General features: G+C 38.5%; 2 protein-coding genes across 3 annotated transcripts in view; one reads left to right on the forward strand and one right to left on the reverse strand.

Moving 5' to 3' along the window:
* SRP19 (signal recognition particle 19) overlaps nt 1–25,950 on the forward strand; it is a 75,739-nt gene that overhangs the window by 17,543 nt on the left and 32,246 nt on the right. The gene's annotated exons all lie outside the window — the stretch shown is intronic.
* Nucleotides 1–25,950, reverse strand: part of REEP5 (receptor accessory protein 5) — a 66,648-nt gene that overhangs the window by 7,023 nt on the left and 33,675 nt on the right. Inside the window, exon 4 of the mRNA XM_037801038.1 lies at nt 12,570–12,738. Within this exon, the coding sequence (XP_037656966.1) occupies nt 12,570–12,738 (169 nt within the window). The remainder of the gene's footprint in view (nt 1–12,569; nt 12,739–25,950) is intronic.

The raw sequence follows: 25,950 nt of genomic DNA on the forward strand, positions 1-25,950 counted from the left end.
TAATTTAACTTGTATGGTGAGTTTAACAAAACACCATAATTACACAGAATATTGAATAGGGAGTGAAATCTGATTGGTTTGTACAGGTTAATGTGAAGCCCCAGTACATCCCAGAATAATCTGGGCAGAGAATAAAAATGGATTCGCAAAGCCTCCTTGAGGGACTGGGGGAAAATGTGGAAACATTAAATTTCCCCACATGGGGAATTAATGATATTCTCACAAGCATTGGGGGCTATCAATTTAGAAGGCTGAGCCCTCGATCTTGGGGCTTGCCCTTATGAAGTTTGTTACTGCAAAGGAGAGGCTAAGCCTACTTAAAATTGTGCCCAAGAGTCACCCCCAGAGAACATCTCTTGTTGCTCAAATGTGACTTCTCTCTCTAAGCCAACTTGGCAGGTAAACTCAGTGCCCTCTGCACTGTGTGGGACATGACTCCCAGGGGTGTAAATCTCCCTGGTAACGTGGGACATGACTCACAGGGATGGGCTTGGCCCTAGCATAGTGGGATTGAGAAAGCCTTGGACCAAAGGGGGAAGAGAAATGAAACAAAGTTTCAGTAGCTGAGAGATCTCAAATAGAGTCGAAAGGTCATTCTGGAAGTTATTCTTATGCATTACATAGATATCCTTTTTAGTTTTTAGTGTATTAGAATAGCTAGAAGGAAATACCTGAAACTGTTACACTGCAACCCAGTAGCCTTGATTCTTGAAGACGATTATATAATCATTTAGCTTATACTGCGTAACCGTGTGATTGTGAAAACTTTGTGGCTCCCACTCCCTTTATACAGTGTATGGACAGATGAATAGAAAAATGAGGACAAAAAGGAAATGAATAATAGGGAGGGATGGGGAGTATGGGACCTTTTGGGTGTTTTTTTTTTACTTTAACTTTTATTCTTATTCTTTTTTGTGTGTGGTAATGAAAATGTTCAAAAAGTGATTCTGGTAATGAATGCACAACTATATAATGGTACTGTGAATAATTTATCGCACATCATGGATGATTGTTTGGTATGTGAATATATCTCAATACAATTAAATTTAAAAAAAAATAGCATGGAGGAGGTGGGGCAAGATGGCTGAGTGGTGAGGTGTAGGTTTTAGTTACTCCTCCAGGGCAGTAGGTAGAAAGCCAGGAACTACATGGACCAGACACCACAGAGTAATTTGACTTTGGGCATACTTCATACAACACTCACGAGCGTGTGGAACAGCTGAGATCAGCGAAATCTGTAAGTTCTCACGGCCAGGGGACCTGTGCCCCTCCCTGCCAGTCCCGTGAGAGGAGGAGCCATCTGTGCTTGGAATGAGGAGGGAGAACTACAGTTGTAGCTCTGATTGAAAACTCAGGCCACTGATCAAAACTCCAAACATAGATAGACTGAGACCAGACACCAGAGAATCCAGGAGCAATCAACCCAGTGGGGAGGAGATAGGGCTAGCAAAAACAGCAAAAAATCCCAAAAATAAAAACACACATTTTGGAGTTCTGGTGAACATAAAATGGAGAAGGGCAGGGCTCAAACAGAATCAGTCTCATATGCAAATCCAGAAGGCGAGGCCCCTTGTCTGAGGAGCTGGTTTCTCTGCTTTCTTGATTGTTCCTAAATGGCCGTAATCTCCTTGTCTCTTAGCATTTTAATAGCCCATTAGATCTGCACGGAGGGCCTTTCTTTTTTTCTCTCTCTCTTTCTCTTTTTCTAAAACAATTACTCTAAGAAACCCATTACAGAAAGCCTCAAAGACTTGCAATTTGGGCCCAGGCAAGAGCAGAGCTAAAATAGCTCTGAGAGACAAAGCAATAAGTCTAGTGGCTGAGAAAATTCACTAAACACCACAACTCCCCAAGAAAAGGGGGGCGTCCCCTTACAGCCATCTTCCCAGAGGGCTGGGAACGCTCCTGCCCGGTGCCAGCACCACAGCCCAGAACTGCCCCAAACAACCCAGTGTGACGGGAAGTGTTTCCAACAACATCTGCACACACCACAACATCGGGCATGAGCAAGAGCCTTTCATGCACCTGCAGCTAATTGTCCTGGAGCTGGGAAGGCGGAGCTGTTTGAAAAGAGGGAAATAAATACGCCCCATTCAGCCATCCTTTCAGCAGACTGGAACACCACTACACAGCCGTGTGGCCCAGAACTTCCCTTAGGGGATGGCTCTCACCTGTGATGTAGCAGCGTCTTCCCTCAGCAGAGGCCCTAGGAGGGCACTGCTTGGAAGAGGGACCCACTCACAAGTCCCAGGGACCATATGCCAATACCAAGGAGTTGTGGGTCAGCAGCAGAGACAAACTGTGGCGAGACTGAACTGAAGGATTAGACTATTTTAACAGCTTTATATCTCCAGGATCACCGGGTGATTTGACTATTAAAGCAGCCCTCCCTCCCTAATCGCTCAGACACATGGCCCACATTCAGGGTGGGAAGCACCAACTACACACGCAAACTTGGTGCACCAATTGGACACCACAAGACTCACACCACCCTCACCACAAAGACAAAGTTGGGGAGAACTGGCCTGACGGGAATAGGTGGCTTGTGGACACCACCTGCTGGTTAAAGAAAGTGTACTCCACGAAGCTGTACATCTGACAAATTGGAAATAAGAGTTTGAATCGGTCTACATATCCTAAAAGATCCCTATCAAGTTAAGCAAATGACAAGAGGCCAAAAACAGAAAATTTTAAAGCATATGAAAGAACCAGATGATATGGATAACCCAAACCCAAACACCCAAATCAAAAGATCAGAGGAGACACAGTACTTGGAGCAATTAATTAAAGAACTAAAGACAAACAATGAGAGAATGGCACAGGATATAAAGGACATGAAGAAGACCCTAGAAGAGCATAAAGAAGAAATGCAAGAGTAAATTAAAAAATAGACGATCTTATGGAAATAAAAGAAACTGTCAACCAAATCAAAAAGATTCTGGATACTCATGTTACAAGACTAGAGGAAGCTGAACAGCGAATCAGTGACTGCGAGGATGACAGAACAGAAAATGAAGGAACAAAAGAAAGATGGGGAAAAAATTGAAAATATCGAAATGGACTTCAGGGATATGATAGGTAACATAAAACGTACAAATATAAGACTCATTGGTGTTCCAGAAGGGGAAGAGAAGGGTAAAGGCCTAGGAAGAGTATTCAAAGAAATTCTTGGGGAAAACTTCCCAAATCTTCTAAACAACATAAATACACAAATCATAAATGCCCAGTGAACTCCAAATAAAATAAATCAAAATAAACCTACTCTGAGACATATTCTGATCAGATTGTCAAATACTGAAGAGAAGGAACAAGTTCTGAAACCAGCAAGAGAAAAGCAATTCACCACTTACAAAGGAAATATCATAAGACTAAATAGTGACTACTCAGCAGCCACCATGGAGGTGAGAAGGCAGTGGCATGACATATTTAAAATTCTGAGAGAGAAAAATTGCCAACCAAGAATTCTTTATCTAGCAAAGCTCTCCTTAAAATTTGAGGGAGAGCTTAAATTTTTCACAAACAAACGCTGAGAGAATTTGCTAACAGGAGACCTGCCCTACTGGAGATACTAAAGGGAGCCCTACCAACAGAGAAACAAAGAAAAGAGAGAGAGAGATATGGACAAAGGTTCAGTATTAAAGAGATTCAGTATGGGTACATTAAAGGACATTAAGAGAGAGAGGGAAAAAATGTATCTGACAAACATAAACCAAAGGATAGTGTGGCTGATTAAGAAATGCCTCCACAGTAATAACACTGACTGTAAATGGATTAAACTCCCCAATTAAAAGATATAGATTGGCAGAATGGATAAAAAAAAATGAACCATCAATATATTGCATACAAGAGACTCATCTTAGACACACAGACACAAAGAAATCAAATTGAAAGGATGGAAAAAATATTTCATGGAAGCTACAGCCAAAAGAAAGCAGGAATAGCAATATTAATCTCAGATAAAATAGACTTCAAATACAAGGATGTTAGGAGAGACAAAGAAGGCAACTACATACTAATAAAAGGGGCAATTCAACAAGAAGAAATAACAATCATAAATATTTATGCACCCAATCAAGGTGCCACAAAATACATGAGACAAACACTGGCAAAACTAAAGGAAGCAATTGATGTTTCCACAATAATTGTGGGAGACTTCAACACATCACTCTCTTCTATAGATAGATCAACCAGACAGAAGACCAATAAGGAAATTGAAAACCTAAACAACCTGATAAATGAATTGGATTTAACAGACATATATAGAATATTACATCCCAAATCACCAGGATACACATACTTTTCTAGTGCTCACGGAACTTTCTCCAGAATAGATCATATGCTGGGACATAAAACAAGCCTCAATAAATTTAAAAAAATTGAAATTATTCAAAGCACATTCTCTGGCCACAGTGGAATACAATTAGAAGTCAATAACCATCAGAGACTTAGAAAATTCACAAATACCTGGAGGTTAAACAACATGCTCTTAAACAATCAGTGGGTTAAAGAAGAAATAGCAAGAGAAATTGCTAAATATATAGGGATGAATGAAAATGAGAACACAACATATCAAAACTATGGGATGCAGCAAAAGCAGTACTGAGGGGGAAATTGATGGCACTAAATGCATACATCAAAAAGGAAGAAAGAGCTAAAATCAAAGAACTAATGGATCAACTGAAGAAGCTAGAAAATGAACAGCAAACCAATCCTAAACCAAGTAGAACAAAAGAAATAACAAGGATTAAAGCAGAAATAAATGACAGAGAGAACAAAAAAACAATAGAGAATAAATAACACCAAAAGTTGGTTCTTTGAGATCAACAAGATTGACAAGCCCTAGCTAGACTGACAAAATCAAAAAGAGAGAAGACCCATATAAACAAAACAAAGAATGAGAAAGGTGACATTACTGCGGATCCCCCCAAAATTAAAAAAAGTATAAGAGGATACTATGAACAACTGTATGGCAACAAACTGGATAAAGCAGAGGAAATGGACAATTTCCTGGAAACATATGAACAACCTAGACTGACCAGAAAAGAAATAGAAGTCCTCAACTAACCAATCACAAGCAAAGAGATCCAATCAGTCATCAAAAAGCTTCCCACAAAGAAATGCCCAGGGCCAGATGGCTTCACAGGGGAATTCTACCAAACTTTCCAAAAAGAACCATCTTACTTAAACTCTTTCAAAACATCGAAGAAAATGGAACATTACCTAACACATTTTATGAAGCTAACATCAATCTAATACCAAAACCAAGCAAAGATGCTACGAAAAGGAAAACTACAGACCAATCTCCCTAATGATACAGAGGCAAAAATTCTCAACAAAATACTTGCAAATCAAATCCAAAGACACATTAATAAAATCATATACCATGACCAAGTGGAGTTCATTCCGGTCATGCAAGGATGGTTCAACATAAGAAAATCAACCAATGTAATACAACAATTAACAAATCAAAACAAAAATCAAATAATCACCTCAATAGATGCTGAAAAGGCATTCAACAAAACCCAGCATACTTTTTTGATAAAAACACTTCAAAAGGTGGGAATTGAAGGAAACTTCCTCAATATGATAAGGGGAATATATGAAAAACCCACAGCCAGCATAGTACTCAATGGTGAGACTGAAAGCCTTCCCTCTAAGGTCAGGAACGAGACAAGGATGCCCGCTGTCACCACTATTATTCAACATTGTGCTAGAAGTGCTAGCTAGAACAATCCAACAAAATAAAGACATAAAAGGCATCCAAATCAGAAAGGAAAAAGTAAAACTGTCATTATTTGCAGATGATATGATCTTATATCTGGAAAACCCTGAGAAATCAACGATACAGCTACTAGAGCTAATAAATTTAGCAAAGTAGCAGGATACAAGATTAATGCACATAAGTCAGTAAAGTTTCTATATGCTAGAAATGAACAAACTGAAGAGACACTCAAGAAAAAGATACCATTTTCAATAGCAACTAAAAAAATCAAGTACCTAGGAATAAACTTAACCAAAGATGTAAAAGACCTATACAAAGAAAACTACATAACTCTACTAAAAGAAATAGAAGGGGACCTTAAAAGATGGAAAAATATTCCATATTCATGGATAGGAAGGCTAAATGTCATTAAGATGTCAATTCTACCCAAACTCATCTACAGATTCAATGCAATCCCAATCAAAATTCCAACAACCTACTTTGCAGACTTGGAAAAGCAAGTTATGAAATTTATTTGGAAATGGAAGATGCCTCGAATTGCTAACAACACTCTAAAAAAGAAAAACGAAGTGGGAGGTCTTACACACCCTGACTTTGAAGCTTATTATAAAGCCACAGTAGTCAAAACAGCATGGTACTGGCATAAAGACAGACATATTGATCAATGGAATTAAGAATTCAGAGATAGACCCCCAGATCTACAGTTGACTGATTTTTGATAAGGCCCCCAAATCCACTGAGCTGGGACAGAACAGTCTCTTCAACAAATGGAGCTGGAAGAACTGGATATCCATATCCAAAAGAATGAAACAGGACCCCTACCTCACACCCTACACAAAAATTAAGTCAAAATGGATTAAAGACCTCAACATAAGAGACAATACCATAAAACTCCTAGAAGATAATGTAGGGAAACATCTTCAAGACCTAGTATTAGGAAGTAGCTTCTTAGACTTTATACCTGAAGCACTAGCACAAAAGAAAAAATAGATAAATGAGAACTCTTCAAAATCAAAAGCTTCTATATCCCAAAAGCATTTGTCCAAAAGATGAAGAGGCAGCCAATGCAATGGGAGAAAATATTTGGAAAACATATATCTGATAAGGGGCTGATATCCTACATATATAAAGAAATCCTACAATTCAACAACAGTAATACAAACAGGCCAATTATAAAATGGGCAAAAGATATGAAAAGACATTTTTCTGAAGAGGAATACAAATGGCTAAAATGTTCATCTTCATTAGCAATCAGAGAAATGTAAATCAAGACCACAATGAAATATCATCTCACACCAATAAGATTGGCTGCCATTAAACAAACAGGAAACTACAAATGCTGAAGAGGATGTGGAGAAACCAGAACTCTTATTCCTTGCTGGTGGGACTGTATAATGGTACAGCCACCGTGGAAGACAGTTTGGCAGTTCCTCAGAAAACTAGATGTCAAGTTACCCTACAATCTGGCAGTTTCACTTCTTAGTGTATATGCAGAATATCTGATAGCAGGGACATGAACAGACATTTGCACACCAATGTTCATAGTGGCATTGTTCACAACTGCCAAGAGATGGAAACAATCCAAGTGTCCTTTAACAGATGAGTGGATAAACAAAATGTGGTATATACATATGATGGAATACTATGCAGCAGTAAGAAGGAATGAGATCCTGAAACATATGGTAATATGGATGAACCTTGAAGAAATAATGCTAAGTGAAAGAAGCCAGACACAAAAGAAGAGATATTGTATGTTACCACTAATGTGAACTCCCTGAACAATGTAAAGTCAGTGTCTTATAATGTAGAATAAAGGGGGGACCTAGAGATAGAAGCTACTGAATGGGAATGATAGCCTAATATGTACAGACATGCATATGAGGGTGAACTTAAAGATATGGGAATGGACAGGGGTGATTATGGTTTGTTAATGGGATTAGAAGTATCAGTGCTGCATTGAAGGCAAACATGATCAAAAATGGTTATTTAAAGGCATGTAATCCACAGATTAGCACTACAAGTATAAATGTTTGCATGATATACTTCTAAAGTATAACATCAGTACAAAGAGTTAACAGCAGTGGTATATGGAAAAACCACCCATTACAAATTATAGAATATATTTAATAGGAATATCTTACCAGCATTACAGTAATACTAGGGATGAGTGATTAGTGGTTTATAAGAGCCCTGGATTGTTTTGTGTTATAACTGTTTAAAACTGAGATTGATGGTACTGTGAACAACTGAATGTATGTTTTGCATGACTGCATGGTATGTGAATATATCGCAATAAAAATGAATTTAAAAAAATTGAGATCAATGATGATTGTACAACTAAGTGAAGATAATGCGCGATACTGATTGTTTACCTTGGGCAGAATACATGCTATGTGAAATTAGGAACCCCATACTTAATAAGTCAAGCCCTTCATCTTGAAGCTTGCTCTTGTGAAACTTAAGGCTGAAAAAAGGGAGGCTAAGCCTTCCTATAATTATGCCTAAGAGGCACCTCCAGAGAACCTCTTTTGTTGCTCAGATGTGGCCTTTCTGTCTCTAAGCCCAAATTGAGAAATAAATTCATTAACCTCCCCCCATGTGGCCACATGATTCCCAGGGGAGTGAATCTTCTGGCGATGTGGGACACGACTCCCAAGCCTGAGCCTGGCCCTGGCATCAAGGGATTGAAAATATCTTCTTGACCAAAAGGGGGAAAAGAAAAGTAACAAAATAAAGTTACATGGAGAGATGAGTAGAAAAATGAGGACAAAAAAGTAAGTGAATAATAGGGAGGAATGGGGGGATGGGATGTTTTGGGTGTTCTTTTTTACTTTATTTTTTATTCTTTTTTCTGTGTTATAATAAAAATGTTCAAATATTGATTGTGGTGATGAATGCACAACTATATAATGGTACTGTGAACAACTGATTGTACACTGTGGATGATTTTATGGTAAAAAGGAAAAAATAAGGTTACAGTGGCTAAGAGATTTCAAGCCGAGTTGAGAGGCTATCCTGGAGTTTTCTCTTATGCAAGCTAGAGCTAGATATCCCAAATGGCCACAATATGCCATGCCCTAACCAACAGTAGTCCTGAAATACCTAGGTCCATATCTGAGATTTCCGTAAAAGTTTCACCCATTAGGTTTCTCTCTCAGAAACTTAAATCCACCTGAGTGTTCCTATGCCAGACAAGGCCTAAAACCCAGAGGCAACAGCCTCTTTAAGAACAACAATCAGATGCAGCCCTCTTCCCCATAACGTTGACACCCCTTTTCAATATGAACAATTTAGGGTATACTGAACAATTTAGGGTGGTCTATGCCTAGACATCCCTGAAGATTGAGAAAGTGATTAAATGAGAGGAAGGAGTAGCAACAAACAACATGGGATTTAATAAAGGATTACAAATACTTAATCTTTATATGAATTTTTTTTTAGCTGCTAGGGTATTTGAATAGCTAGAAGGAAATAACTGAAAAGGTGGAACATAACATTCTATACAGCTCTATAGCTATTCATTAAGTTGTATTTTGAAAGTTATCACCTTTCTGTATATTTCAAAATATTTCACAATAAGGAAAGAACTGAAACTGTGGAACTGTAACCTGTAACATTCTTTGAAATTTGTTCTCTGCTTGTTAAATCGTACTTTTAAAGTTACCACTGTTAGGTATATATTTTAAATTTCACAATAAAAAAAAGTATTAAAAAAAAAAGAAGAAACTGCAAAGTAGGAGGATGTGAAAGTTACAAATAAGAAAACATAAACTTATTGACCTGAGCTGTGTGCCCAGAAACAGGGGTCTAGGGGACAGATGCCTGTGAAGGACAAATGGGGAGGACACATCACCACCACTGTGATGTCATTGCTGTTGAAGAACTGTCTTGGTAGAGATTCTCACTTTTCTAGTGGTCAGGTCACCTCTCATCTCCTACATTCGTTACCAAGAAGCTCTAAAAAATCCCCTATTGTATGCCCCTCTCCCAAATTCCTAAAACCCTTACACAGTGCCCTTGGGAATGCAATACTCATCACTAGTAACATCTCTTTTATCCTCATCCATCTCTCCAAATGTTTCCTTTATCTTCTTGCTGTTACAGAAATCTGGCTGTCCCCTGAGAACACTGCTTTCCCTGCGGACCTCTCAAGAGGTGTTTGGTTTTTCCCTCCCATGAGCCTAAATACCACTGGGTCTAGAAGTACCTTAGGTATTGTCTTTGTTCTTCATCGCCACTTTCAGAATCTCAGAATCTCATACCATTAGATTTTATCTCCATTAGCCTTCCTTTTTCCAGTCATCTCTGACCCTTGATCTACTCTACCTCATTTCTTGAAGATTTTAACTTCTAATTTATTGACACTCTCTAACACTACACTTGTCTAGTCCATCCTACCTCAGCTACTCACTCCCCTCATCCTTGTCATTACCAATAACTGCAATACCTCCATAATCTCAATGTCAAACATCCCACTCTCCATCACCTCAAATTTTTGCAGTTCATTCCCTCTATTATCCTGATTCAGGGTCCTTCCACCCCATTTAGTTTTATAATCCATTTATCCTACCACTTTTTCTACTGTTCCTCGCCCTTTAACCCAGCTTAAACTCCATGGTCAAACATTAAAACCATTCCATCGTCCCACTCACACTTCATGGTTCTTACTTAATAAAATAACCTTGACCCAACTCTCTACCTATTCTGCAGCTACACACATGTAGCTGAATGTGACTGGAGAAAAACATAATTTTGTTACCTGGTCTCAATTTAAACTCGTGAACACGAACTGCAAGTGAGCCCTTAATACTACCTGGCAATTACGTGTCAATATTCTGGTCCATTCACTCTCCTACTGTCCTAGATCATGGGCTGACAAACTAAAGCTAAAATATTTCTATCTGGCCTCTTACAGAAAAAGTTTTCCAACCCCCATCCTAGACAACTATTTCATACCTTCTCTTCTTTTCATTACCCCCTTCCCCATCCTTACTCTCAGTTGAAATTCTTCCCTACTTTACTAAGAAATTTGAAGCAATCTGAAAATCACTTCTATAAGCTCCCACCATCATATATACTACCACCTACCAGTCTCTACTCAATAAGCCCTGATTTTTCTCCTGTTAATATAGATAAACTGTTCTGCTCCTATGGCCAATCTCTCTATTTGTATACTAGATCTGATCTCATCACTAAATCCAGTGGTCAGTTCTCAGTCTTTATCTTACTTGACCTGTCTTAGCATGTGACACAATTGAACACTCCTTCTCTTTCACTTGGCAACACAGCTGCCACAAGGATACTACATGCATAGTTTTCTTGCTACCTCACTTGGCCACTTCTTACCGGTCTGCTTTGCTGATCATTTCTCATCTCCCCATTCTCTAAATACTGGAGGCCCCAGGACTCAGTCCTTGGATCCCTATGCTTTTCTGGCTTCTCTTCTTTAACTCCCTTAATGATCTCATCCAGTCTTATGATTAATATACCATCTATAAACTACTGACCTCCCCCAAATTTCTATCTCCAGCTCAGATCTGAATCCTGAACTCTAGTTGCCTACATCCAACTGACTGTTCCATGTGCATATCCAATACATAGCTCAAACTTATATCTAGAACTGAATTCCTTACCTTTCCTTGTAAACATGTACTACCCAGTCTCTACCAGCTTAATGGTAATTCTGTCCTCCCATTTGTTCAGGCTAAAAAGCTTGGCCTCATCCTTAACTTCTCTCTTTCATACTTCACACCTGATCCATAAGCAAACCGTATTGGCTCTTTCTTCAAAGCACATCAAGAATCCATGACTTCATATCCCTTACTGCTACCACTATGAAACAAGCCTCACTGTCACAATCTTTAGCCAGATCATTGTGATAACCTTTTAAATAATCTCCCTGTTTCCTCCCTCTTCAGGCTATTCTTAACACAGTGGCCACACTGATCCTGTTAAAACACAAGACAGATTATGTCGCTCCTCTGTTCAAAATTCTCCAATAGCATCTGTATCTCACTCAGAGTAAAAGCCAATAAGGCATTATGTGATCTGCCTACCAGATTTCTGCCCCTCAGCTTCTAGGATCTTGTCTCCTTCTAGTATCCCTTTAGATCACTCTGTTCCACCTCAGGGCTTTTGTACAAGCAGTCCTTCTATCTGAAGCACTCTTCCCCATGGTTCTTTCCCCAACCACTTTCAAGTCTGCTGTAAGATAGTCCTCTTGTTGAGGATTTTCCAAATTATTTAAAATTGTAACCTTCCCCCCAGGTCCTGGTACTGCCTGTATTTCTACCTGTTTTATTTTCTCTATCATCTGCTAAATATACCATATGACCTACTTTTAATTGTATTTATTGTCTATTTTTCCCTTAACTGATTGCAAGCTTTATGAGGTCAGAGTCTGGTCTGTTTGGTTCACTGGCTCATTCCCAGTGCTATTAAAATGCTTGGCACATATTACGCATCTCAATAAATATTTATTGAATGAATCAATTAGGGGAGCTGAGAAAGCATTCTCTTGGACCTGGAGCAAAGGAAATTTGAATAGTATGTTAAACAGATCAGCCTGAACTGAGTTAAAGAGATTGTACCTGAATATAAATATAGGTGATTCTCTGAAATCTCTGCCCACCACAAAGATTCTAATTTGCTGACTGAATGTTACATTGAGAAAGAAGCATGGAAAAGTAAATGATAACAGTCAAAATTTCTGTGACAAAATCACTAAGTAGCCTTGGCGGTTGGCTGAAGAAAGCTGATAGGACAAGAAGGCCAGGAAGCCTACTCTTTGGGCCCAGTGTATCACGTCTCCTCTGACAGGCTGAACTGAGTTTTCCTTGAGTCTTACCTTCTTTAGTAATGGCATCTGCAGTCTCTTTGGCTTTGTCTTTCAGGTCCTTCACCACACTGTCTACCTGGGACTCGTGCTTCAGGAAGAAAGGACGGATGATGCGCTTGTAGAGCAGTTCGGCCCCATTAGAAGGGCTTGGGGCCATGCACCACAACAGGAAGCCACACTGCACAGAATAAAAGCCAGTGTTACTAACAGGAGGGTAGTAGGCACTGAAAATACACACTGTCCGCCACTACTCTGGGGATGGGCATTGCATCTGGTGTTTCATCCAACGGTATTTTCAGTGTCTTCTGTAGGCGGGCTTTTCTTAGATGGAAAAAATGTGAAAAATAATGAGCTTGTAAGGAAAAGCTGAAAAGGAAAGGCAGAACACACCAGATCCAGCAGCCTAACTACATTCCTAATTAGACTACTTTTTAGTTTATAGCTATAAGAAGCATTTATTATTAGTCTTAAAATCAATTTTAAAAAAAAGCATTGTACTTATTTGCATGTATTAAGCCCTGCACAGTTAAGCCTAAAATCTACGAGGCTTGTTCTCAGGAGGCTTATGTTGGTTTATCTGTCCTGTAATAGAAAAGATATCCTGGCCATTTTTGAATTCTTCCCTTAGTGGAATCTCATTTTTTTGATAGATTTTTAGCCTTCAAGGATCTTTATAGTCAGCTGCTCATCATCTTTTACCTTGAATGCAGATATTACTCCTAACTCTTCTTTATGGATCTCCTTTGCCACTGAAATAAAAAATTGACAAGAATTCTGCCCTAATAACTTAAAAAGCAAGAAATGTCATAATACATTTAAAAAAATTTTACTCTTTATTAAAATAATAAATACTAACTCAACACTTCAAGTCATCTAAGCAGTTTATTCCTCCAGAAGATAGAGAAAAGGGAGATATCCAGAGTGATATGCTCATTTGCCTATAAAACTTAATAAACAACATACTGAATATTTTAGTTTAAAAGAATTCTAACTGTACAGTGTTCCACACAGCCTAGGTGAGTCTATATAAAACACAAGTCACTTCCTGGGATTCCAAATCTATAGTTTTTACAACTTTTTCAGGTAAAAACCTCTCTACTTCTTATGCCCTAAGTTTAACTCTACAGCCTTGGTCTTTGTTATTTCAAACCAAGGAATTTATTCAAATAAATCAAGAAGCTACAATGCCTCTCTAAGAAACAGTCTTTCAAGTTTGCTCTAGAGATGAAAGCTGTTAAGGACCTAACACTAACAGAGATCCTGAGCTTAAAATGCACATATCTGTGCCAAGAAGTTTACTCCATCAGCACCATATTAGCTCTGAGAAACTTGTACAACATTTTGAACTTGTATTACAATCAAAATACAAGGCAAAACCTAGGATCTCAACAGATAATTCTCTGGATTATCTGAACTACTGGACCCTGAAAAAGTAACATTCACATTCAGGAATTAATATTTGTTACAGATGCACAAGAGCAGAGATAAGCTTTTAAAATACATAGGTTATCAGACTGTATCAGAATAAAAAACGTACAGCTATATGTTTCTAATAAGAAATACACCTAAAACAAAATCATTTAGGAACAATTAACATAAAGGGATGGAACCCCAATGCTAACTCCCAAAATAGGTCATGTAATCATTAAACATTAGTAACATAAACATTATATATCAAAAAATAAGTAGAGGGATAAAGAAGGAAAACAGTTTACCGAGGAGATTAAAATTCCTTAACTTAAATATACCAGTATTTGTCAGAGTTCTCCAGAAAACAAAACCAATAGGCTATACATATATAATATATTTTAGAGAGGGAGAGGTAGTTATTACAGGAATTGTCTCATGTGACTGCAGGGATTGGCAAGTCTAAATTCCACAGGGCAGGCTACAAGTTGGGAATTTGATGGTCATGTTGAATTCCCCAGGAGAAGCTGGTTGGCTGAAGTAAGATAGAAGTTCTTCTTTCTCATTACTGAAATCCTCAGTCTCCCTTTAAGGATTCCAACCGAAGGATAAGGAGATTCCTCTCATTGCTGAAGGCAACCTCCTTTATTGATTATAGACATAATTAACCAATACATGCAGTGAACTGACTAATGATTTAAATCCAGGGAATACCCCTCACAGTAACACTGAGGCCAGTAATTGCTTGCCCAAACAATTGGACACCATTACCTAGCCAAGCTGACACATGAAATTAACCTTCACAATACCTTACAGGGTAGCCTTGAAGTATGTAAATTAAAAAGTGAGAAGTATAAAGATAAATGGACAAAATCCACAATTACAATAGATTTTAACACTTCCATCAGAAACTGATCTATCAAACAAACGAGAAATCAGAATACAAAGAAAACAAAATTAAAATTCTTGATCTAAAGATATACACAGCTTTCAATTCTAAGAGTGATTCTAACAGCGATTCCAAGAGTCAGTGTAGTACATAGAAAGAAACTGGGTTCAAATCTTGTTCTGGCAATTTCTAGCCAAGCAAACCTTATTCAAGTTACTGATTCTCTTAAGCCTGTTTCTTCCTCTATAAAATAGCTATTAATTGCAAGTTAAAAATCTATTTCACACAGATTTTGTGAGAATAATAAAATGCATTCAAAGCACTTAGCATAGTAGAGGCTTTGTCACTTTTCCAAGAATCTTGTTTTCTACCAATATCCATGTTACAGTGTCTAATTTATTAACTTTAACTAGGGTAAAATAAAATCCCAGAACTAACATGGATCCTTTTTAAACAAATATTTTGTAACTCTCATTTTACTGTCTGAAATATAATTCAAAGTAATGATATTCTTACACACATAATTACAAAAAAAATCTGTATAGTATCCTATGTGCAATATGAGAAATAAAATGAAAATAATTTATAATAAAACAGTATTTATTTCATTATGTAAATGTTCAAGCAAAACTATGTAGAATCTCTGACTATAACAACTACAAACAAAATTACCTCTATATATTCCCCAAAGAATGAATTTCTGGATTAGAAGGACTACACAGCCTGCATATATGTACATATGCATATATACACAGCCTGCATTCCATATGCAGCACACTCAACCAAAAGCAATTCGTTGCCACAATCTCCAAGTTAGGATTTAAGGCCAGCTCTTTCTTCACCCCTGCATACCCCTGATGTCAGACAGACTCCAAAGCTCATTAACTGAGCTCAATTCCTGGAAATGGGGGGATGTTCAGAATGAGGAAAGCAAAGAAAAGAGAAAAGCATGACAAAGGGTAGGGCAAAGATTCAGAATGCTATCTAGTACTCTCACTACACATGTACACATACATATTTCATAAAACTAACCCAAACCCCAAATTGGCCCTTACAGATACACAAGTTCTGAAGGTCTGAGCACTGAAATGGAGCCAATTCTTTGAGATACTCTCAGTGTGTACAGGTAGTTCCATGTTTACAATGGAAGCATCCCCTGGGCTAGACCAGCAGCAGCTGTCCTAGAAGAGTTACTCAAAGATATTGCCACACATATGCATTAACTCAAAATGGAGAACAACTAAGTGACTGCATTTTCCATGGGCTTTAGCATTTGTTTCCTTTTCTTAGTGCCAGGTTAATTACAGGTACATCCTGCAGACCTCCCTCTGGTTAACATTTCCCCAAGCCTTTTGGTTTTTAATATCCAAACTCCATTCATTTCCCAATGATCGCTTATATAGGAAACACTAATATATATCCAAAACTCAATACAACGTTTTAAACAAAAAGATATGCAGGAAGTCTCAAGTTACATTCTTGATAGAATATCAGAATACCATGTGGACCTTTTGAAGAACATGCAGTGTCAAAGAGAACTTGCCAAGCATTACTGTATACAAAACAATAGTTTCTCACCAACCATGTTAATACTTGGAAAGCAGGAAGTGTGACTTTTAGCATCTAACATCCCAATATGGCATCTGTTACCTATGAAAGTATTTTGCTGCATTTTATTTAATATTTAGGAAATTGGTTGGGTGTTTTATATTTATGTGTAATGCATTTTAATCTTTCCCATTTAAAACAGTAAAAAATAGGTTCCTAGTAGGTATTCTTGCATACAATGTCTGATTTTCAGGAATTATTGATGTAGAGGCAGATGCCATATTATAACCATAGGCCTCAAGATGAAACAGAAATGACTCACTGGATTAAAAATTAACTAATTAAGAGTTGGGGTCTGTTTTTTAATTTAGGGAAGTCAAACTTAATCTAAGGGTCAATTTTCTCTTCCATGGGATTTTTTTTTTTTTTTTTAATCATCATTTTATTGAGATATATTCACATACCACGCAGTCATACAAAACAAATTGTACTTTCGATTGTTTACAGTACCATTACATAGTTGTACATTCATCACCTAAATCAATCCCTGACACCTTCATTAGCACACACACAAAAATAATAAGAATAATAATTAGAGTGAAAAAGAGCAATTGAAGTAAAAAAGAACACTGGGTACCTTTGTCTGTTTGTTTGCTTCCCCTACTTTTCTACACATCCATCCATAAACTAGACAAAGTGGAGTTTGGTCCTTATGGCATTCCCAATCCCACTGTCACCCCTCATAAGCTACATTTTTATACAACTGTCTTCGAGATTCATGGGTTCTGGGTTGTAGTTTAATAGTTTCAGGTATTCACCACCAGCTACCCCAATTCTTTAGAACCTAAAAAAGGTTGTCTAAAGTGTGCGTAAGAGTGCCCACCAGAGTGATCTCTCGGCTCGTTTTGGAATCTCTCTGCCACTGAAGCTTATTTCATTTCCTTTCACATCCCCCTTTTGGTCAAGAAGATGTTCTCCATCCCACGATGCCGGGTCTACATTCCTCCCCGGGAGTCATATTCCACGTTGCCAGGGAGATTCACTTCCCTGGGTGTCTGATCCCACGTAGTGGGGAGGGCAGTGATTTCACCTTTCAAGTTGGCTTAGCCAGAGAGAGAGGGCCACATCTGAGCAACAAAGAGGCATTCAGGAGGAGACTCTTAGGCACAAATACAGGGAGGCCTAGCCTCTCCTTTGCAGCAACCGTCTTCCCAAGGGTAAAACTTATGGTAGAGGGCTCAACCCACCAAACCACCAGTCCCCCACGTTCGCGGTCATGCCAGCAACCACGGAGGCGGGGCAGGCGAACACCCCCGCATTCTCCACAGGCTCCTCAAGGGGGCACTACATCTTTTTTTTTTTTTTTTCCCTTGTTTGTCTTTTTTCTTTTTTTTCTTTTTTTTAACTTTCCCTTCTTTTTTAAATCAACTGTATGAAAAAAAAAGTTAAAAAGAAAACAAACATACAATAAAAGAACATTTCAAAGAGACCATAACAAGGGAGTAAGAAAAAGACAACTAACCTAAGATAACTGCTTAACTTCCAACATGTTCCTACTTTACCCCAAGAAAGTTACATAATATAGCAACATTTCAGTGAACTTGTTCCTACTACATCCATCAGAAATTAACAGACCATAGTCATTTCTGGGCATCCCCAGAACGTTAAATAGCTTATCTGTTCTTCTTGGATTATTGTTCCCCCTTCCTTAATTGCTCTCTACTGCTAGTTCCCCTACATTCTACATTATAAACCATTTGTTTTACATTTTTCAAAGTTCACATTAGTGGTAGCATATAATATTTCTCTTTTTGTGCCTGGCTTATTTCGCTCAGCATTATGTCTTCAAGGTTCATCCATGTTGTCATATGTTTCACCAGATCGTTCCTTCTTACTGCCGCGTAGTATTCCATCGTGTGTATATACCACATTTTATTTATCCACTCATCTGTTGAAGGACATTTGGGTTGTTTCCATCTCTTGGCAATTGTGAATAATGCTGCTATGAACATTGGCGTGCAGATATCTGTTCGTGTCACTGCTTTCCGATCTTCCGGGTATATACCGAGAAGTGCAATCGCTGGATCGAATGGTAGCTCTATATCTAGTTTTCTAAGGAACTGCCAGACTGACTTCCAGAGTGGCTGAACCATTATACAGTCCCACCAACAATGAATAAGAGTTCCAATTTCTCCACATCCCCTCCAGCATTTGTAGTTTCCTGTTTGTTTAATGGCAGCCATTCTAACCGGTGTTAGATGGTATCTCATTGTGGTCTTAATTTGCATCTCTCTAATAGCTAGTGAAGCTGAACATTTTTTCATGTGTTTCTTGGCCATTTGTATTTCCTCTTCAGAGAACTGTCTTTTCATATCTTTTGCCCATTTTATAATTGGGCTGTCTGTACTATTGTCATTGAGTTGTAGGATTTCTTTGTATATGCAAGATATCAGTCTTTTGTCAGATACATGGTTTCCAAAAATTTTTTCCCATTGAGTTGGCTGCCTCTTTACCTTTTTGAGAAATTCCTTTGAGGTGCAGAAACTTCTAAGCTTGAGGAGTTCCCATTTATCTATTTTCTCTTTTGTTGCTTGTGCTTTGGGTGTAAAGTCTAGGAAGTGGCCTCCTAATACAAGGTCTTGAAGATGTTTTCCTACATTATCTTCTAGGAGTTTTATGGTACTTTCTTTTATATTGAGATCTTTGGTCCATTTTGAGTTAATTTTTGTGTAGGGGGTGAGGTAGGGGTCCTCTTTCATTCTTTTGGATATGGATATCCAACTCTCCCAGCCACATTTGTTGAAAAGACCATTATGGCTCAGTTCGGTGACTTTGGGGGCCTTATCAAAGATCAGTCGGCCATAGATCTGAGGGTCTATCTCTGAATTCTCAATTCGATTCCATTGATCTATATGTCTATCTTTGTGCCAGTACCATGCTGTTTTGGCAACTGTGGCTTTATAATAAGCTTCAAAGTCAGGGAGTGTAAGTCCTCCCACTTGGTTTTTCTTTTTTAGAGTGTCTTTAGCAATTCGAGGCATCTTCCCTTTCCAAATAAATTTGATAACTAGCTTTTCCAAGTCTGCAAAGTAGGTTGTTGGAATTTTGATTGGGATTGCATTGAATCTGTAGATGAGTTTGGGTAGAATTGACATCTTAATGACATTTAGCCTTCCTATCCATGAACATGGAGTATTTTTCCATCTTTTAAGGTCCCCTTCTATTTCTTTTAGTAGAGTTATGTAGTTTTCTTTGTATAGGTCTTTTACATCTTTGGTTAAGTTTATTCCTAGGTACTTGATTTTTTTAGTTGCTATTGAAAATGGTATCTTTTTCTTGAGTGTCTCTTCAGTTTGTTCATTTCTAGCATATAGAAACATTACTGACTTATGTGCATTAATCTTGTATCCCGCTACTTTGCTAAATTTGTTTATTAGCTCTAGTAGGTGTATCGTTAATTTCTCAGGGTTTTCTAGATATAAGATCATATCATCTGCAAACAATGACAGTTTTACTTCTTCTTTTCCAATTTGGATGCCTTTTATTTCTTTGTCTTGCCGGATTGCCCTGGCTAGCACTTCCAGCACAATGTTGAATAACAGTGGTGACAGCGGGCATCCTTGTCTTGTTCCTGATCTTAGAGGGAAGGCTTTCAGTCTCTCACCATTGAGTACTATGCTGGCTGTGGGTTTTTCATATATGCTCTTTATCATGTTGAGGAAGTTTCCTTCAATTCCTACCTTTTGAAGTGTTTTTATCAAAAAGGGATGTTGGACCTTTTTTAGGTTCTAAAGAATGGGGGTAGCTGGTGGTGGATACCTGAAACTATTAAACTACAACCCAGAACCCATGAATCTCGAAGACAGTTGTATAAAAATGTAGCTTATGAGGGGTGACAGTGGGATTGGGAATGCCATAAGGACCAAACTCCACTTTGTCTAGTTTATGGATGGATGTGTAGAAAAGTAGGGGGGGCAGACAAACAGACAAGGGTACCTAGTGTTCTTTTTTACTTCAGTTGCTCTTTTTCACTCTGATTGTTGTTCTTGTTATTTTTGTGTGTGTGCTGATGAAGGTGTCAGGGATTGATTTAGGTGATGAATGTACAACTATGTAATGGTACTGTAAACAATCGAAAGTACAATTTGTTTTGTATGACTGCGTGGTATGTGAATATATCTCAATAAAATGATGATTAAAAAAAAAAAAAAAGGGATGTTGGATTTTGTCAAATGCTTTTTCAGCATCTATTGAGATGATCAATTGATTTTTCCCTTTCGAGTTTTTAATGTGTTGTAATACATTGATTGTTTTTCTTATGTTGAACCATCCTTGCATGTCTGGAATGAACCCCACTTGGTCATGGTGTATGATTTTTTTAATGTGTCTTTGGATTCGATTTGCAAGTATTTTGTTGAGGATTTTTGCATCTATATTCATTAGGGAGATTGGCCGGTAGTTTTCCTTTTTTGTAGCATCTTTGCCTGGTTTTGGTATTAGATTGATGTTAGCTTCATAAAATGAGTTAGGTAGTGTTCCATTTTTTTCAATGTTTTGAAAGAGTTTGAGTAAGATTGGTGTCAGTTCTTTCTGGAAAGTTTGGTAGAATTCCCCTGTGAAGCCATCTGGCCCTGGGCATTTATTTGTGGGAAGATTTTTGATGACTGATTGGATCTCTTTGCTTGTGATGGGTTGGTTGAGGTCTTCTATTTCTTCTCTGGTCAGTCTAGGTTGTTCATATGTTTCCAGGAAATTGTCCATTTCTTCTACATTATCCAGTTTGTTGCCATACAGTTGTTCATAATATCCTCTTATAATTTTTTAATCTCTTCAGGATCTGCAGTTATGTCACCTTTTTCATTCATTATTTTGTTTATATGGGTCTTCTCTCTTTTTGATTTTGTCAGTCTAGCTAGGGGCTTGTCAATCTTGTTGATCTTCTCAAAGAACCAACTTTTGGTGATATTTATCCTCTCTATTGTTTTTTTGTTCTCTATGTCATTTATTTCTGCTTTAATCCTTGTTATTTCTTTTCTTGTACTTGGTTTAGGATTGGTTTGCTGTTCATTTTCTAGCTTCTTCAGTTGATCCATTAGTTCTTTGATTTTGGCTCTTTCTTCCTTTTTAATATATGCGTTTAGTGCTATAAATTTCCCCCTTAGCACTGCTTTTGCTGCATCCCATAGGTTTTGGTATGTTGTGTTCTCATTTTCATTCGTCTCTATATATTTAGCAATTTCTCTTGCTATTTCTTCTTTAACCCACTGATTGTTTAGGAGTGTGTTGTTTAACCTCCAGGTATTTGTGAATTTTCTAAGTCTCTGATGGTTATTGACTTCTAATTGTATTCCATTGTGGTCAGAGAATGTGCTTTGAATAATTTCAATCTTTTTAAATTTATTGAGGCTTGTTTTATGTCCCAGCATATGATCTATTCTGGAGAAAGTTCCGTGAGCACTAGAAAAGTATGTGTATCCTGGTGATTTGGGATGTAATGTCCTGTAGATGTCTGTTAAATCTAATTCATTTATCAGATTGTTTAGGTTTTCAATTTCCTTCTTGGTCTTCTGTCTGGTTGATCTATCTATAGGAGAGAGTGATGTGTTGAAGTCTCCCACAATTATTGTGGAAACATCAATTGCTTCCTTTAGTTTTGCCAGTGTTTCTCTCATGTATTTTGTGGCACCTTGATTGGGTGCATAGACATTTACGATTGTTATTTCTTCTTGCTGAATTGCCCCTTTTATTAGTATGTAGTGGCCTTCTTTGTCTCTCAAAACATCCCTGCATTTGAAGTCTATTTTATCTGAGATTAATATTGCTACACCTGCTTTCTTTTGGCTGTAGCTTGCATGAAATATTTTTTCCATCCTTTCACTTTCAGTTTCTTTGTTTCCCTGTGTCTAAGATGAGTCTCTTGTATGCAACATATTGATGGTTCATTTTTTTTGATCCATTCTGCGAATCTATATCTTTTAATTGGGGAGTTTAATCCATTTACATTCAACGTTAAAACCGTGAAGGCATTTCTTGAATCGGCCATCTTATCCTTTGGATTATGTTTGCCATATTTTTCCCTCTCTCTATTAATATCCTTTATTGTACCCATACCGAATCTCTTTAGTACTGAACCTTTCTCCAAGTCTCTCTGTCCTGTCTTTGTTTCTCTGTCTGTAGGGCTTCCTTTAGTATCTCCAGTAGGGCAGGTCTCTTGTTAGCAAATTCTCTCAGCATTTGTTTGTCTGTGAAAAATTTAAGCTCTCCCTCAAATTTGAAGGAGAGCTTTGCTGGATAAAGTATTCTTGGCTGGAAATTCCTCTCACTCAGAATTTTAAATATATCGTGCCACTGCCTTCTCGCTTCCATGGTGGCTGCTGAGTAGTCACTACTTAGTCTTTTGCTGTTTCCTTTGTATGTGGTGAATTGCTTTTCTCTTGCTGCTTTCAGAACTTGCTCCTTCTCTTCTATGTTTGACAGTGTGATCAGTATATGTCTCGGAGTGGGTTTTTTTGGATTTATTCTATTTGGAGTTCGCTGAGCATTTATGATTTGTGTATTTATGTTGTTTAGAAGATTTGGGAAGTTTTCCCCAACAATTTCTTTGAATACTCTTCCTAGACCTTTACCCTTTTCTTCCCCTTCTGGGACACCAATGAGTCTTATATTCGGACGTTTCATATTATCTATCATATCCCTGAGGTCCATTTCGAGTTTTTCAATTTTTTTCCCCATTCTTTCTTTTATGCTTTCATTTTCCATTCTGTCATCTTCCAGGTCACTGATTCGTTGTTCAACTTCCTCTAGTCTTGTACTATGAGTGTCCAGAATCTTTTTAATTTGGTCAACAGTTTCTTTAATTTCCATAAGATCATCCATTTTTTTATTTAGTCTTGCAATGTCTTCTTTATGCTCTTCTAGGGTCTTCTTGATTTCCTTCATATCCCGTACTATGGTCTCATTGTTCATCTTTAGTTCTTTGAGTAGCTGCTCTAGGTGCTGTGTCTCTTCTGGTCTTTTGATTTGGGTGCTTGGGCTTGGGTTATCCATATCGTCTGGTTTTTTCATATGCTTTATAATTTTCTGTTGTTTTTGGCCTCGTGGCATTTGCTGAACTTGATAGGGTTCTTTTAGGGTTTGTAGACCAGTTGAAGTCCTTATCTCTAATTTATCAGATCTACAGCTTCGTGGAGTACACTTTCTCTAACTAACCAGCAGGTGGCGTCCACGAGCCACCTGTTCTCCACAAGCCAGATCTCCCCTGCTTAGCCTTTTTGGTGAGTGGGGGAGTGAGTCTTGTGGGGCCCAATTGGTGTACCAAGCTTGCGTGTGTAGTTGGTGTTGCCTGCCCTGTATGTGGGGTGTGTTTCTGGGCAGTCGGGGAGGGGGGGTGGCCCTAACAATCAAATCTCCCTGATGATCCTAGAGTTTTAAAGCTGCTGCAATAGTCTAATCCTTCAGTTCAGTCCTGCCACAGTTTGTCTCTGCCACTGACCCACAAGTCTTTGGTATTGGCGTATGGCTCCTGAGACTTGCAAGTGGGCCCCTCTTCCAGGCTGTGCACCCCGGGTCCTCTGTTGAGGGATGACTGTGCTATGTCACAGGTGAGTGCCGTCCCCCCAGGGCAGTTCTGGGCTGCTGGGCTGTGTTGGGAGGCTCCCAGTCTGCTCAAATGATGGCTGAATGGGGCTCTGTTAATTCACACTGCTCCCCCTTCCCAGCTCTGGGACATTCAGCTGAGGTTGCAGGGAAGGCTAATGTCCACGCCCAGTTTTGTGGTGTGTGCCTGTTATTTGAAGCACTTCCGTCACACTGGGTTGTCTGGGGCAGCTCTGGGCTATGGGGCTGGCGATGGGCAGGAGTGTTTCCTGTCCACGAGGATGGTGGCTGTGAGCGGACACCCCCCTTTTCTTGGGAAGTTGTGTTGTTTAGTGAATTTTCTCAGCCACTGGATTATTGCCTTTTGTCTCAGAGCTCTCTTAGTTCTGCTCTTGACTTGACGTGCCCAAATTTCAATTCTTTGAAGCTTTCTGTATTGAGCTTCTTAGAGTAATTGTTTTAGAAAAAGCAAAAAGGATTTAAAAAAAAAAAAAAAAAAAACAGGGCCCTCCTCAGAGATCTAATGGGTTATTGAAATGCTAATAGACAAAGCAACCAGGGCCATTAAGGAAAGGTGCACAGGGCAGAGAGATCAGCTTTGCTTCGGGATTTGCATATGCGCCTCAAGGCCTGATCTCTGCCCTTCCCCTTTCTGTGTTCACCAGAACTCCAAAAATCCTCTGCTTTTATTTTGGAGTTTTTCGTGTTGTTTTTTTTCTATGCCTGTCTCCTCTCTGCTGGGCTGGCTGCTCTCAGAGTCTCTGGTGTCTGGTCTCAGTCTATCTATGGTTGGAGTTTGAATCAGTAGAATGAGTTTCCGATAAGAGCAGCCACTGCAATTCTCCCTTCTCCTTCCCGGAGCTGACAGCCCCTCCTCCCCCGGGACTGAGCCTGGCAGGGAGGGGCGCGGGTCCCCTGGCCGCAAAAACTTACAGATTTCGCTGATCTCAGCAGTTCCACGTTTTCATGAGTGTTGTATGAAGTATGCCCAAAGACAGATTGCTCTGTGGTGTCCAGTCCACGCAGTTCCTGGCTTTTTACCTACTTTCCTGGAGGAGTAACTAAAACATACAGCTCACCAGTCTGCCATCTTGCCCCGCCTCTGGCTGTGTCCTCTTATCTCTTCCATGGGATTTTATGAAATTTATAAATTGATCTACTTGAAAAAAGTATATAAATATACAAAACAAGACAGTAGTAGTATCAAGTCATAAAGTTCTTACTGTTGATGAAAATCTCTGAAATACTATCTACCTATGCAGAAACTAACCCTTCAGCAATGCCAACAAGTTGCATATGGAAAGCAGGTTGTGTAATCCCTCTAGTCCAGAAATTCTCAACCTTTTGGAAATATACGGAGGTAGTTTTGTTTGTAGCTGTTAAGGCAAAACTACATATGACCAAAGTCAAGTGTCTACATTTTTGTACTTCTCTGACGTAACTACTTTGTAGACTAGAGTATTAATTTTGTTCTTTCAGGTACCCTCTAGCTATTGTCTTGAGACAGTAAAATAATTACTGCTCTCTTTCTACTGCTCTCTTTAGCTTTCTCCAGTTCTAAAATGAAATAATATTCTTGTATTAAAAATAAAGTTAATTACTGTTCAACTCTCAGGGTGATAGCTGCTAGCTTTTACAACTCCTTCTTCTCTATCTATTCAACTATTCTCTAGCCCAGGAATACCCTGAACTTATTAAAATCACCCACTTACATCTGACCATCCTTTTGATCACGCTTCCCTCAAAGTGCCAACTGATGATACTACCAAGAGCAACCACAAGACCACTCACCTGTAATTCAGACAAACAGTCCCTGCTACTTGAACTGGACTCTTGGTGCTACTTGGCACTGACACTGAACCTTTAAATTACAACAGGAAAGATAGTTCTGTCTGTAATTCTAACGTTGAGGCCATCAGATTTTCTCCCCAAAAGAGGTATTTTCAAGGT

The sequence above is a fragment of the Choloepus didactylus genome, chromosome 13 (assembly GCF_015220235.1).
Source record: "Choloepus didactylus isolate mChoDid1 chromosome 13, mChoDid1.pri, whole genome shotgun sequence".
Lineage (NCBI taxonomy): Eukaryota > Metazoa > Chordata > Mammalia > Pilosa > Megalonychidae > Choloepus > Choloepus didactylus.